This window comes from Hyaena hyaena, unplaced genomic scaffold, assembly GCF_003009895.1.
Source record: "Hyaena hyaena isolate Hyena2069 unplaced genomic scaffold, ASM300989v1 scaffold_211, whole genome shotgun sequence".
NCBI classification, from domain to species: Eukaryota; Metazoa; Chordata; class Mammalia; order Carnivora; family Hyaenidae; genus Hyaena; species Hyaena hyaena.
This window is the reverse complement of record NW_024080847.1, coordinates 250,343-264,897: the sequence shown is the minus strand read 5'-3', so window position 1 is coordinate 264,897 and position 14,555 is coordinate 250,343. Positions and strand designations below refer to the sequence as shown.

The window sequence follows — 14,555 nt, the reverse complement described above, 5'->3', positions numbered from 1 at the left end:
TTTGAGAAGGAGATTACAGGATGGCTGGGTGGCTCAGTCAGTTGAACAACTGATTCTGGATTTTGGCTCAGGTCATGATCTCACAGCTCACGAGATAAAGCCCTGTGTCGGGCTCTGCACTGACAACGCAGAGTCTGATTGGGATTCTCTCTCTCTCTCTTTCTCTCTCTCTCTGTCTGTCTTGGCCCCCCAGTAAATAAATAAACATTAAAAAAAAAAACAGATTGCAAAATATTTTACACTGAATAACACATGTAGAGTTTTGCTCTTGAGATTTGAAATAACAGTTGATCACATAAGAACTTCAGAAATGTAATTTTTGGTTTGTTTGATTATATCCTTTTACATCTGCTCTTTTTGTAAAAGGTGCTAGGAGTGTATATCATCAGTTGTTCATGAGCAGTCTACTTATGGATTTGAAATACAAGAAATTGTTTGCGGTTCGATTTGCAAAGGTAAGTAGTTTTCTCAGTTTTGAAATTTAACAAAATAGTCAGGTTATATACAGAGTAATTATAATCCATGATTATATCCAGGCTTTGTAATATTAGCAACTAATAATAATGTGTTGTTACTTGTTGATTTTAAATCCTAAGAAACTTTATAAGTGATCTTTTTATCTTTTATCGATAGAGTAAAACTCTAGCTGTAAGGCTTTTCTTGTTTAGCACCTGCCGCAATAATACAAATTTCCAGCTGTGGAATGATAAATGAAGAATTTAAACCAATGCCTTTGTGAATTATGGTATTATTCCCATTGAGATTTGTATAAGGAAAAGATAATCTTAGCTGAGATGGCGTGTATATGTGGATTTAAGAATCATGAATTCTTGGGGCGCCTGGCTGGCTCAGTCAGAAGAGCATGTGACTCTTGATCTCAGGGTCATGAGTTGGAGCCCTGTATTGGGGATGGAGATTACTTAAAGTAAATAAAACTTTTTAAAAAAATCATAAACTCTTGGCTGTTGATATTGTTGAATTATGTTCTTCCTTTTCGTAGTATGTGCTTATTTTTTTTCACCTGAATCAGGAATTCTTAAGGAAGCATATGAGAATCACTTGGGGAGCTCTTTGAAAATATAAATATTTGTGTTTTTTTCTCAAACTTACTGAAAAACAGATTCACCAAGAATGGAGTATAAGCATGTGTGCTTTGAAAGAGCCATCAGGTGATTCTGATCTACATCCGTAAGAAATAAAAGTCTGGTTGCATCGGAGACCAAGTAAAGCTGCTGTGGTTTAGCCCTGCCAGTATACAATAACATCCCAGCATTTTAAAAGCTGTTGCTCCTATTTGAGCTCATAAATTGCCATTGTGCTTGAGAAGGTTGTATAGTGAATAGTATTTATACAAAATTTAATTGGCAGAAGTCATTTCAGGTATCATTTTCATAGCAGTGTTATATCTTAGTTGACTCCTCCAGCACTGACTTTTCATTATAATCCTTCAACATTTGGTCAATGTGGATTAGAGGTGAATCTCCCCCTTGTTGTTTAGAATTACCAGCAGTTGCAGAGAGATTTTATGGAGGATGATCACGAGCGAGCAGTGTCCGTGACTGCTCTGTCTGTCCAGTTCTTCACTGCACCTACTCTGGTGAGTAGTGCTTGCCTTTTCTTTGTAACTGATAGCTGGCACTCCTTGCCTTTTTTTGCCTTCTTAATAGAACTATGAGCGTTTGCAGAGTGATTATGTGACAGATGACCACGACAGAGAGTTTTCAATCGCAGACCTCTCGGTTCAGATATTCACGGTTCCTTCACTTGTAAGTACTAAAAGACTGAGAAGAACTTTCTTATTTTCCATTGACAGAAGTAAAGCCTTAAAATAATAGAAAATGAAGATCTGTATAGTCCTGAATAGAATAATAACTTTATTAATGGGTGATAGGACTTTAGGCACCTTCAACCAACCTAGAACATATCCTTCAGTATGTAATCTAGAAAGAAGAAATCATTTAAGCTTAATCTCTACTTTCTCATAGTACTTCCCTGGTTTTGAACCAATGAGTTAAGAAGTAAACTGATTGGTTTAACACATTAATCCATTAGAAACAGCATATTGTATGCAATCTTATGTTTTGAGAAGGTCCCTCCCCACCCCCAAAAGGGAAAGGGTAGCTAAGGCAACCGAATCACAATGACTATGGGTGGTCTTTTACTAAGTTTCACTAGCTGCTCAGGAAGGCATCACTATGTTTTAGTGCTATTCAGAAAATAAAATTCATATTTCTTTTATTTAACAAAAATGTATTGAGCACCTATTATTTATTGGGCGCAGTGAAAAAAAATTGACGGAATCCTTGCCCTCATAGAACTTAAAATAATGGGAAAGACTCACAGAATTTGTTAATTTAAATCCTAATGAAAACTCAAGAATTTGGTTGTTTTGGGGCACCTGGCTGGCTCAGGTTGTGATCTCACAGTTAATGAGTTTTAACCCCATGTCAGGCTCACTGCTGTCAGTGCAGAACCCACTTTGGATCATCTGTCCCTCTCTTCTCTGCCACACCCTGCTCGTACTCTCTCAAAAAATAAAAATAAACATTAAAAAAATAATTTTTTAAAAATAATTTGGTTGTTTTGAGAGAGAATAATAGATCTGAATAATAGATCCCAAAGTTCAAAGACAGATTCTGTAGGGAAGGCACCTTTATATGGAGTCATGAAGGAAAGTTCATTTAAAGTAGGAAAGTAGTGAAGTAGGAAAGTTCCTATACAGGAAACAGAAGGAAAGCCAGCACAGTTGAAGATCTGTGAACATGGAATAAAATGAGACCAGAAATGAAGGCACCGGGTGCCAAACTGTATAGAATTAAGAGTATTCTATGGATATTTTACTAACAAGGTGCCTTTCCACTTTTTTAATTTGTCTTTAATGAGCATTTTCCCCCAGATTACCTTTATATTCATTTAGTACAGTTGAAGCTATCTGAAGTCTGTTTATCCACTGAGATATTATAGACCAAATTAAGGATTTTGGTTTTTATCTGAAGAGTATGGGAAAGCAGTGAAGAGTTTGTAGCAGTAACATTTACATCATCACCTTTGTGATTTTTAAAAGATGCTGTTTGCAATTCAGAGAACAAATTGACAGGGGGCAAAAGTGAGTATGGGGAACCTAAATAGAACCTGATGCAGTGAACCAGACAAGAGTTGGTGGTAACTTCAGCTGGGATTGTGGCAGCAGATATGAGTGGCGAGAGAGATGTGAGTATTAAAATCTACAGGACTGGCCAGACATTGGGTTTGAGAGATCCATTGGTGATTGGTTGTTAGATTCAAGGGAAAGTGTAAAGATGATCCCCAGGTTTGTAACTTGCAGCCCAGTAGGTGTCATGCCACTTGCCCAGGGACTTTTGGAGAACGAGTAAGATTTGTGAAGAGAAAAAGTGATACTTTCATTTTAGTCAGGGATGTTTGAGAAGCCTCTGATATAATCCCATGTGTATTCAGATCTGTTTCCTCCATTGATCTTTTGTCCATTTCCATGTCAGTACCCAGTTTTAATAATTTTAGCCTAATATTCTATTTTGATATCTTATAGAGCTAAATCTTCTTTCATTATTAAAGGTGAGCTAAAATCAGTTTGTCAGTTCTCCTCACTGCCAAACAAAAAAGGCACAGTAGGGTTTTGATTGGAAAGGTATTGTATTTATAGATATTTTGGGAAGAACAGATATCTTTGCAATATTGAATATCTCCATCCAGGAACATAATTTTGTCTTCATGTATTAAGTTTTATTTTATGCTTTAGTACAAGCTTTATAGTTCACTTGTTATGGGTCTTATACATTTTGAATTTGACTATGGCTAGTATATAGGAAAAGTACTAATATTTGGAATACTCATCTTGTATCTATCTGGCCCTCTTATTAACATTTCTTCTAATACTTTGTGCAGCTTCTTTGGGATTTCTAATAATCTACAAGTAATTTTTGTTTCTTCTAATATTTCAACTTTTAGTTTTTATTTCTTGTGTGATTCCTTTAGTTAGAAACACTAGAAAAAATAGTGTGTATGTTCATTTATTCAGAGCTCATTTATTTAGCACCTTTATTGAGTAGGTACTGCTTTGGGCCCTGGACGTAAGCACTGAAGTAAACAAAGCAGACTAAAGTCCCTGTTCCCATGGAATTTATAGTCTGATTGGGAAGAGACAGATACACAAACATTTGCATACTATTTATAAATCAAGTGTTGGTAAGTGGCGTGAAGTAGAAAAGCAGGTTAAGGGGATCGAGAGTGACAGTGGAGGGGTCATATTTTATACATATCAGAAGGCCTCTGAGAGAGGTGGTATTTGAACAGGGACCTGAAGGAAGTGGGAGATGAGTGGTGTGACTAACTGGTGGAAGAGCCTGCTGGGCAGAAGGAACAGCAAGTGCAGAAGTTCTGAGATAAATGTGCACTTGGCAGTTTGGAAGGAAGAACACCAGGGACACCTGGGTGACTTAGTCCGTTAAGCATCCAGCTTCGGCTCAGGTCATGATCTCATGGTTTGTGGGTTCGAGCCCCATGTCAGGCTCAGTGCTCAGAGCCTGGAGCCTGCTTGGGATTCTGTGTCTCTCTGCCCCTCCCCCGTTTATGCTCTGTCTCTCTCTCTCAAAAATAAATAAACATTTTAAAACCTCTAAAGAAAGAAAGAACCCCAGACAGGCCAGAGTTGTTAGATAAATGAGGAAGAGAATGGTCAGTGACATCACTGAGTTTAGGGATGGGATGAAGATGCAGTGGGTAAGGCCATTGCCAGAGGTTAGGTCTTTTGTCTAAAGAAAGTCAAAGAAGGGAAATAGTAAAGAGGAGAAATTAATGAAACAAAGCAAACATACATAAGAGAAAAATCAATACAACCAAAAAAGTTTGTTCTTTGAAAAGACCAAAGAATAGATCTCTAGAAAGTCTAATAAGAAAAATAGAAAACCTTAATTTTAAAAAGGTCTACAAAAAATCACAGATTAAAAAAAACACATATTTTTACAGATATAAAGTAGAAAATAAGACAATATTGGGACAAACTTAAGTCAATATAATTGGAAATTTGGGTGAAATGAACAAATGCCTAAGAAAATCCACAGGTTATTAAAAGGGAAAAAAGAAACAGGATTTTTAATTATAATAAAAATCTTCTCACAAAGAAGACTCTAGGCCCAATGGCTACAGAAAACAGAGGAGAATATACTGGCCAGTTTAATTGAGTTTTCTGTAATCTTGATACCAAAACTCAACAAGACATTCATCATAAGAAAAGAAAATTACTGGGGGACGTCTGGGGGGCTCAGTCAGTTGAGCTTCTGACTTCAGCTCAGGTCATGATCTCACGGTTCATGAGTTTGAGCCCCACATTGGGCTCCAGCCTGGAACCTGCTTCTGTCGTTCTGTGTCTCCCTCTCTGTCTGCCCCTTCCCTGCTCGCTCGCTCCCTCGCTCTCTCTCTCTCTCTCTCTCTCTGTCTCTCTCTCCCTCTCAAAAATAAACATTAAAAACAAAGTTACCACCTAATCTCTCTCACAGATGAGGTTGCATAAATCAAATCAAGCATTATAGAAAAAGGATAATACATCACAACCCAGTTTCATCTTTTTCCTTAATGCAAGAGTAGTATAGCATTTGGGGGGAAATCAGCTGGCATAACTTACCTTATTGACAGATGAAAAGAAAACAATTGTATCAAATGTTCTTCCAGAATTCATGAAAATTCAACACTCATTCATAATTTAAAACAAAAAATAGCTCATAGCAAAGTAGGAATGAGAGAAAACATTAATAGGGTATCTAAGAACAGAACAAAAAACAGAAGCCTTAAGCAAACATTATACTTAATGGTGAATATTAAAAAGTTTTCCCCCTGAGATTAGGAATGAGAATGATTCCTGCTTTTATTCACCACATGATAGACTGCCATTCTTTCTGTAATTTCTTGAGAAAGATGTTTAAGTCATTGACTTTCAGCCTTTCTTTTCTGATTTAAGACTTAAATTTTCTATCTAAGCACAATGTAAGTTGTATCTCACAATTTTGTTATGTCCTATTTTTATTACAGTTCAAAAAATTCACTGAGTTCCTTGGTGATCTCTTTCTTGACCCATTTTTAGTTAATGATTATGTCTTAGAAATATATTGCTAAATTTTAAAACACTTGGGCATTTTCTAATTATGTTGTTATGAATTCCGGCTTAATTTCACTGTGGTCACAGAACATGCTCCCATTTCAGTCCTCTGTTGAGTGTAGCTTTGTGGCCAAGAATGTTTTCATTTTTGGTAAATGTCTAGTGTGGACTTGAAAATAATGTAATAATGTATCTTTATCATTGGGTGCAGTGTTTTCTATATGTCAGTTAGGTCACGTGTGTTCATTTTCATTGTGTAAATCTTTCATATACATACTAATTTTCTGCCAACTTGTTCCGTCAACTGTTGAAGCATCCGATAGTCTCCCACAGTGATTGTTGGATTTGTCTTTTTTCCTTTTGTTTCATGTATCTGCTTTATATGATTGAATGAATGCATAGAAATTTAGAATTGTACTTCCTAGATTGACCCTTTTATCATTGTGAATCTCTTTTTTTTTTCAAATAATACTTTCAAATTTTGTTTCTGTAGATTAATTTATGTGATATTATAGCAGCTCCCTATTTTTGGTCTGCGTTTGCATAATAGGTCTTTTCCATTGTTACATTTTTAACTTTTGTGTGCCCTTCTATTAAACTTGTATCACTTTTTAAAAGCATGTATTTGGGATTTGTTGTTTATCCAATCCGACATTCCTAATCCAATCAGATTACTGCTCATTTAATATAATTACTGGTACATTTGGCTTTATATTTGCCACCTTGTGATTTTTTTTTCCTGTTTGAACCCACCTGTTTTGTTTTTTCCTCTTCTTTCTTACCTTATTTTGGATTAAATTATTTCTTTTGCCCATTTCTTGTTAGTTGTACATTCACTTAGTACTCTCTTAAGGGTGACCCTACAGCAATTTTACTCAAGGTGTTAGTAATGACAGGATAAACGGTTTATACCAGAATGTGAACCAACATGCTGTTGCTCTCAGCAAAACTCTTGCTATGAGAATAAAATGTCAGCTAAATTAAACCATTACAAATAGTTGATTTGCCTTCTTGTCACAACTGGCAACAAGCAGTTTGCAGGCTCCTGGTCCATGGAGTAGCTTTGAGTAGCTCTGCCCTTGAAGTTAGGACCTGCACCCCTGAAACTGTAGGCAAGTTCTGTGTTTCAGCCTCTGAAGAGTGAAAGTCCGGACTTCCCCCATTCAGCCTTTGCTGGTGTAGATGGGGATAGAGCTCCAATTTTTTTCTGTAGTGGTTGGCCAGAGTGGAGGGGTTATTGTCTGAAAGTTTTCCACCCGCTGAGTTTCTTCTTTCCTGTGGCTGACAGAGCAGGCTTTTATTGGGGCTGCTTAAAAACATCTGCCCATTGGCATTTTCAGGTTGCCAGCTTCTTAGATCTCTCTGCCATGTCTTTTCTGGGGTTCTCTGAGGCCCGTAGCCAGTCTAGTCTGCCTTCTTCTGGCCACCATTCTAAATCTTCTGGTGTTCTTTTGCAGATGATGTCCAGAATTTTTAGGTGTACTTAGAGAAAAGTACGTTTACTCTCCATTGCCTGATTTCTGAAGCAAAAATCTACTCTTTTTTTTTTTTTTTTAGGATTCCAGTTTTCTGGTAAAATCCTCCATTTTTTTCCTCAATTTCCTGAACATGTAAATCTCGGCTATGTCATGGTCTTGTAATGTCATTGTCTAGATCATTTTGTATTCTATTCTGATTTAATTTTTTTTATATTTTACCCCTTTTGGATTAATAGTCATTTTGAATTCTTAATCGCTTTTTATTGACATTTGTCTTAGGTTTCAACAATCTTGCTATAATTTATGTAGGTTTGGTTTTCTTTATAGATATTGGAGTTGGTAGATATTGTTATCTCTAGGCCTGTGGCTTTCTTAATTTGGGAACTTTTGTGGTCATCCTCTCCTCAAATATGGTTTCTTCCCCATTCTCCTTCTCATTGCCCTCCAATAGGATGGTTTTTATTAGAAAATCTTAGATGCTACATAGTATCTTTCTCCCAAGAATAGTCTGCTTAATGTTAGGCAGATAGAGTGAGGCCGATCAGTCCACTTAGGGATTGACATGACTCCATGTTGTTTTGGCAAGACTGTCTTCTGACTCATCCTTACCCCGCAACATTACCCCGTGAGGGTTTTCACTTTAGAGCCTAGAGTGTTCACTAGAGTTCCTCCCCTCTCCAGGCCCCTCAACTCAAGTTTTGTTTCTTCAGCTTGCTGAGACTGCCACATCCCTCCTTTGTTTTTCTGGACTTTCTGCTCTTAGACTTCTGTCCTGCATAGCTACAGAATTTTGCATGTGTCTTAAGGGGAAAACTGGAAGAAAGTTGGACTCCATTCCCACCCTTGTGTTCTTAGTAGAATCCTGACCTCCTCACACCATGGGATAGCTAAAATCTCAGGGTTTTCTCCCTATTTTTAGTAGCCCTGGCAGACTCTTTCCTGGGATCTTTAGTCCCATTTTGCTGCACTCCCAGAAGAGGGAGATGCTTAGAGAAAAGCAACTGCAGGCTGTCGGCTCACCTCTCTGTGCCACTCCCCTTCTCTAGGTTTTATCTCCTTGAATGCTCGTTGCCTCCGAAGGTCTCTAATGATTTCAGACTTTTTTTTTCTAATTGATCTTTTCTGGTTGTTCTTGGTGGAAGCGTTGGTCAGCCTCACACTTATCCCCTCATGACTGGAAGCCGAAGAAATGTATAGTTTCTTGAAAAAGCATCATTAGTAATTTGTATGCATATCCCTGCTTAAAAACCACTTGCCCTAGATATTAGTGAAGTATTTCATATGAATGATAGAATCCCATTTATTAGTCTTTTGGGTTAACTGAAAATTCAGTCTTCATTTTTAAATAATTTGGTCAAGAGCCAGTACTAATAATTCAAGTGATGAGACTGTCTTACTTGTTCTAATTTGTTTTGATCAAATGTACCCCGATTTAGATTCAGCATTACCCCTGTATGCTCTATCATGTTTAGTTGAACTAAAAGTGTGTGCACAGGCCATTAGTATTCAGAGAAGTTTTTCAGAGTCTCAGGGGGAACGTTGGCCCATTTTGAATATGCTGTTAGATATGTAATGAGCCTTACAACACAAAATTGAATATAAATTACATAAAATGAATAAAACTGTAGTTAAGGTAAGTGACAGTAATATACTTTAAAGCAAAGTGAATTGTAGGCATATAAAAATCAAGCAGTTTTTTAGGGTGAGTGGTAAGAAGTACTAGAACTGTATAATAATGTTAGATATTTAATGTTAAAGGTACCTTGAAAGGTTAGCAACAACCTAGCCATGAGGTGATAAAACCAAGCACTTCAAGTTTTTTACCTTTCTTTTCTGTTGTAACCTTGGAAAATATGCTTTCTAAAGTTTTCTTTTTATAAGTAGAAATGCCTGGATAACTCCCATTTTGTTTTGTTTCTTTTTCATTTTTCTTTTAATGTTTATTTATTTTTGAGAGACAGCACAAGCAGGGGAGGGGCAGAGAGAGAGGGGGAGACACAGAACCCAAAGGAGGTTCCAGGCACTGAGTTGTCAGCACAGAGTCTAATGCGGGGCTCAAACTGATGAACCACGAGATCATGACCTGAGCCGAAATTGGACGCTTAACCAGCTGAGCCACCCAGGCATCCCAAACTCCCCTGTGTTAATGGGACAGTACTAATGGGCTGGCCACCTTAATTGATTTTTTTTTTTAATTTGGCACCCATGACAGTTAGAACCTAATGAAAATTATGCGATGAATAAACTCTTTTAATGTTCATATGAAACTGAAAATGCTAAATAAATGCCTTTGTTGGTGAGATACATATTCCATGAATCTTAAATTCTCTCTACCAAACTTCCATCAATTTTTGGTTATAAGTCATATCAGCAAGCTCTACAGAGTTTTTGTAAGTCAGTGAAATTGTATTATACTCATTTATAAATTTCCCAAAATCACCTAATAGAGCAAACAAAAAACCAACAAAGAATATCCTTTTATCTTAACCTTCTCTTTTTCAACCAGATCTTTGTCTTGACTGTGTAGGAAACTGAACAGAAGTTAATCCTGTTGACTTTTGAGGTTCTTAGACCCTACGTCTTGGCAATATGATGATGACCTTTGAGTTTTTCAAAGGAGTATTTAATTTTATAGATTTTCTCTTTATCTCATGACCTCAGAACTTAACATTTACATTAGAACTCAACTTTACTATATTCTTAGATTTCTGTCTTAGGTACTTTTTTGTCCTAATTTTTGATGCAACTTTCTACATTGCTAGTTGATTAATGAGAGACCTAGTTATATATATATATATATAGTCCCCCAGCACCAATAATACCTTTGAACCTAGTTAGTCTAGAAAAATATCCTTTATGGAAGAGTGATAATGAGGTATTCAAATAATATTAAATCTTCTGGGGTGCCTGGTGGCTCAGTCAGTAAAGCATCTGACTCGATTTCAGCTCAGGTCATGATCTCACGGTTCAGGAGTTCAAGCCCATATCCAGCTCTACACTGACATCACAGAGCCTGCTTGGCTCGCTCTCTCTCTCTCTCTCTCTCAAAATAAATAAATAAACTTAAAAAATCATCAGAAATCATTGGCAAAGACCCAAATGTTTGATGGGGTACCTGGGTGGCTCAGTTGGTTAAACATCTGACTTCAGCTTGGGTCATGATCTCATGGTTTGTGAGTTCAAGCTCCACGTAAGGCTCTGTGCTGACAGCTCAGAGCCTGGAGCCTGGAGCCTCCTATGAATTCTGTGTCCCCCTCTCTCTCTCTGCCCCCATCCCTTCTCGCACTTTGTCTCTCTCAAAAATAAACGTTAAAAACATTTTTTTAATAAAATAAAAATTTTTAAATGTTTGAAGTTGCATTGTGTTATTGAAAGCATGAGGGGAAAGGTACCCACTGTAGGTGGACATATAAATTGGTAAGCTTCTTTGTGGAGACAATTTGTTGATAGCTGTCAAAATTTATAATATACATATACTTTAACCCAGTAATTCCACTTCTAGGAAATTATATTATACATATCCTTGTAGGTGTACATAGTTGATAATTTGTTGCAACATCTTTTCTAATAAATAGCATAGGATTGGACAAAACCCTAATGTCTCATGTCTCACCAGTAAGGGCTTGCCTGGCTAAATAAAGTATGATAGAAAAGAATATCTGGTGATAGAAGGAATGAGGGAGGCGTGCCTGGGTGGCTCAGTCGGTTAAGCGTCCAACTTCGGCTCAGTCATGATCTCTCAGTCCATCAGAGACCCCTCTCTCTCTGCCCCTCACCTGCTTGCACTTTGTGTCTGTCTCTGTCTCTGTCTCAAAATAAACATTAAAATTAAAAAAAAAAAAAAAAAAAAGAATGAGGGCGGTGCCTGGGTGGCTTTGTTGGTTAAGCAGCCGACTTTGGCTCAGGTCATGATCTCGCAGTCTGTGAGTTCGAGCCCTGTGTTGGGTTCTATGCTGACAGCTTAGAACCTAGATGGAGCCTGCTCCCAATTCTGTGTCTCCCTCTCTCTCTGCCCCCTGCCCCTCCCCTGCTTGCTCTCTCTCTCCCTCTCTCTCAAAAACAATAAACATTAAAAAATTTAAAAAAAAGAATGAGGGAATTTATGTGAACTGATATGGGACAGTCAAGTACAGAACAGTGTTTATAATATCCTGTCCTTTGAGGGGGAGAGATAGATATAATTAAATATGTGCCTACTTTTATCTACTTAATAACACCTAACCCATATAGTATAAATGTATATATGTGCATGTGTATACATGTGTGTATCTATTATATACACATGCACCATCTCTAGAAGAATATGCAGGAAAACTACCAGAGACTGCATTTATAAGGGGGACCTTGGGAGCTAGGAGACTTACTTTTTACCTGTGGTTAGTTATTTTTTGTTTTGTTTTTTGTTTTTGTATCATTTAAATGTATTTGCTTATTCAAAAATACATAGGTATGTATATCTATACATAGAAACAAGAACAAAAATACATTTAAAAAGGAGATTAAGAAGAAATACAGTTTCATACTGAGTTCTACAGAATCTGTGATATGAACCTCTGGATCCTAGAATAATTATGCCATACCATTATAGGTGTCTAAATGTCTCAGTTAAGGAAAATTTGCAGCCTGGTTCAGACCCCCTCACCCCGAATTATCTTTGAATAATGAGCCTTGGATATGTCTGCTAACATTCTGGCATCTTTCTCCGTGATAAAGTTATTGCTTCATACACGTGGCAGTTGGAGTAAGTAATTGTTATTTAGAAATACACAGTAATGCATTTGTGATATTATGTATTGGCATTGAAAAAGGTTTAAACTTCAGAGAGCTAACCAATGTTGCTGGCTTTTTTTTTTTTTTTTTTTTTTTTTTTATTTTTTTTTTACATCGGTTCTGATTACTCTGTACTCTGATATACTTGTTGTAGGCTCGGATGCTCATCACACAAGAGAACCTGATGACCATTATCATTAAGGCTTTTATGGGTCACTTGAGACATCGAGATGCCCAGGGCAGATTTCAGTTTGAACGATATACTGCTTTACAAGCCTTCAAGTTTAGGAGAGTTCAGAGCCTTATTTTAGACCTCAAGTAAGCTTTCATTTAATTATCCAGCCGCATGCAACTTATCAAATGTCAGTGTTTACCCATATATTCATTGCTGTTTTTATCTTGTTCAGGTATGTGTTAATTAGCAAACCAACTGAATGGACAGATGATCTGAGGCAGAAGTTCCTAGAAGGATTTGATGCCTTTTTAGAATTACTCAAATGTATGCAGGTATGTATGAACTGACACATTCTAAAGGGAGACATTGGGGGCACCTGGGTGTCTCAGTTGATGAGATGTCTGACTTTGGCTCAGGTCTTGATCTCATGGTTCGTGAGCCCAAGCCCCACATCAGGCTCCTTACTGATAGTATGAAGCCTGCTTAGGATTCTCTCTCTCCCTCTCTACGCCTCTCTCTTTCTCAAAATAAAGAAATAATCTTAAAAATTTTAAGAAAAATAAAGGGGAACACTATTTATGTTCCACTGAACTAAATGTCTTTCTGTCTATATACTCTTTTCATTTGGGGCACATTTCCAAAAAGAATAATTTGGATGATTACATTTTGAATCAAGTAGCTCCTATTTAATTGGAAACTCTTAGCAAGGTGTAGAATGAATGAGATCCCAGAAGAAGTTCTGGCATCTACTGGTTTTTTTGTGTGTGATTTGGTTATTCTTTTGGTTACCATTCACATTCTTTCTTTGGGGATTGTAATATATATACATGGAAGCATTGGAAAGTTAATTATTTAAGAAACTATAATGTTTGATTTTTGGTTTTAATGTCTCTATATTTCTTTTTCCCTCCTTGATGTGATAGTTATATAATACAGTATAGATATTATTCCCCTATATTTAATTCTCTTGTTTGGAAACACCCCCATATACAGAATAGAATCTAGAAACAGAAGCTAACTGGTGTATTTAACCAGTTTTAACTGTAAGAAGGTAGATGATGTCCCAAAATATCTGAGCTGCACCCTTATGATTCTTTTACTAGCTCTCTGGCTTTCTTAAGCAAGAAATAGCAAAATTGATCATTTTTGGAAAATATTCTGTGTTGGGTGGTGGTTCATGGATGTTTAGTTTATTATAATACTTCTATGTTTTTTCTTATATCTGTAGAAGCAGTATCTACTTTGGTCATTTTAAATACTTCAGTATCCTCTATTTTCTATTATTTACAGTTCTGACACACCAAGAAGGGTAGTTAGGCTAGTTTCTAAAAAATGATATATTTTTTGCTACTTTTTTAATGTTTTTATTTACTTTTGAGAGACAGAGAAAGGGCGCGAGCAGGGGAGAGGCAGAGAGAGACCCACACACAGAATCTGATGCAGGGTCCAGGCTCTGAGCTGTCTGCACAAAGCCCGACACAGAGCTAAAACTCATGAACTGAAAGATCATGATCTGAGCCAAAGTCAGACATTTAACTGACTGAGCCACCCAAGTGCCCCTAAAAAATGATATTCTTAATTAAAATTCTTTTAAAAATGTATATTCTTGGGGCACCTGGGTGGCTTAGTTGGTTAAGCTTCCAACTTTCGCTTAGGTCATGATCTCGCGGTTCGTGGGTTCGAGCCCCGCGTCGGGCTCTGTGCTGACTGCCAGCTCAGAGCCTGGAGCCTGTTTCAATCTGTGACTCCCTCTCTCTCTCTGATCCTCCCTTGCTCATGCTGTCTCTCTCTCTCTCCTAGAAATAAATAAAATATTTAAAAAATTTTAAAAAAATAAAATAAAATAAAAATGTATATTCTTGGGGCGCCTGGGTGGCTTAGTCGGTTAAGCGTCTGACTTTCGCTTAGGTCATGATCTCGCGGTTCGTGAGTTCGAGCCCCACATCGGGCTCTGTGCTGACTGCCAGCTCAGAGCCTGGAGCCTATTTCAGAATCTGTATCTCCCTCTCTCTCTGACCCTCCC

General features: G+C 37.2%; 1 protein-coding gene across 11 annotated transcripts in view; it reads left to right on the top strand.

The window, feature by feature from the left end:
- UBR2 (ubiquitin protein ligase E3 component n-recognin 2) overlaps positions 1 to 14,555 on the top strand; it is a 121,286-nt gene that overhangs the window by 55,191 nt on the left and 51,540 nt on the right. For 8 of the 11 annotated variants that reach the window (XM_039242629.1, XM_039242627.1, XM_039242632.1 and 5 more), the window contains 4 exons: positions 367 to 455; positions 1,668 to 1,766; positions 12,512 to 12,675; positions 12,765 to 12,864. In XM_039242629.1, coding sequence (XP_039098560.1) covers positions 367 to 455; positions 1,668 to 1,766; positions 12,512 to 12,675; positions 12,765 to 12,864 — 452 coding nt within the window. Of the gene's footprint in view, positions 1 to 366; positions 456 to 1,498; positions 1,598 to 1,667; positions 1,767 to 12,175; positions 12,329 to 12,511; positions 12,676 to 12,764; positions 12,865 to 14,555 lie in introns of those variants that run through there. The other 3 variants (XM_039242628.1, XM_039242637.1, XM_039242638.1) reach the window with 3 other exon arrangements.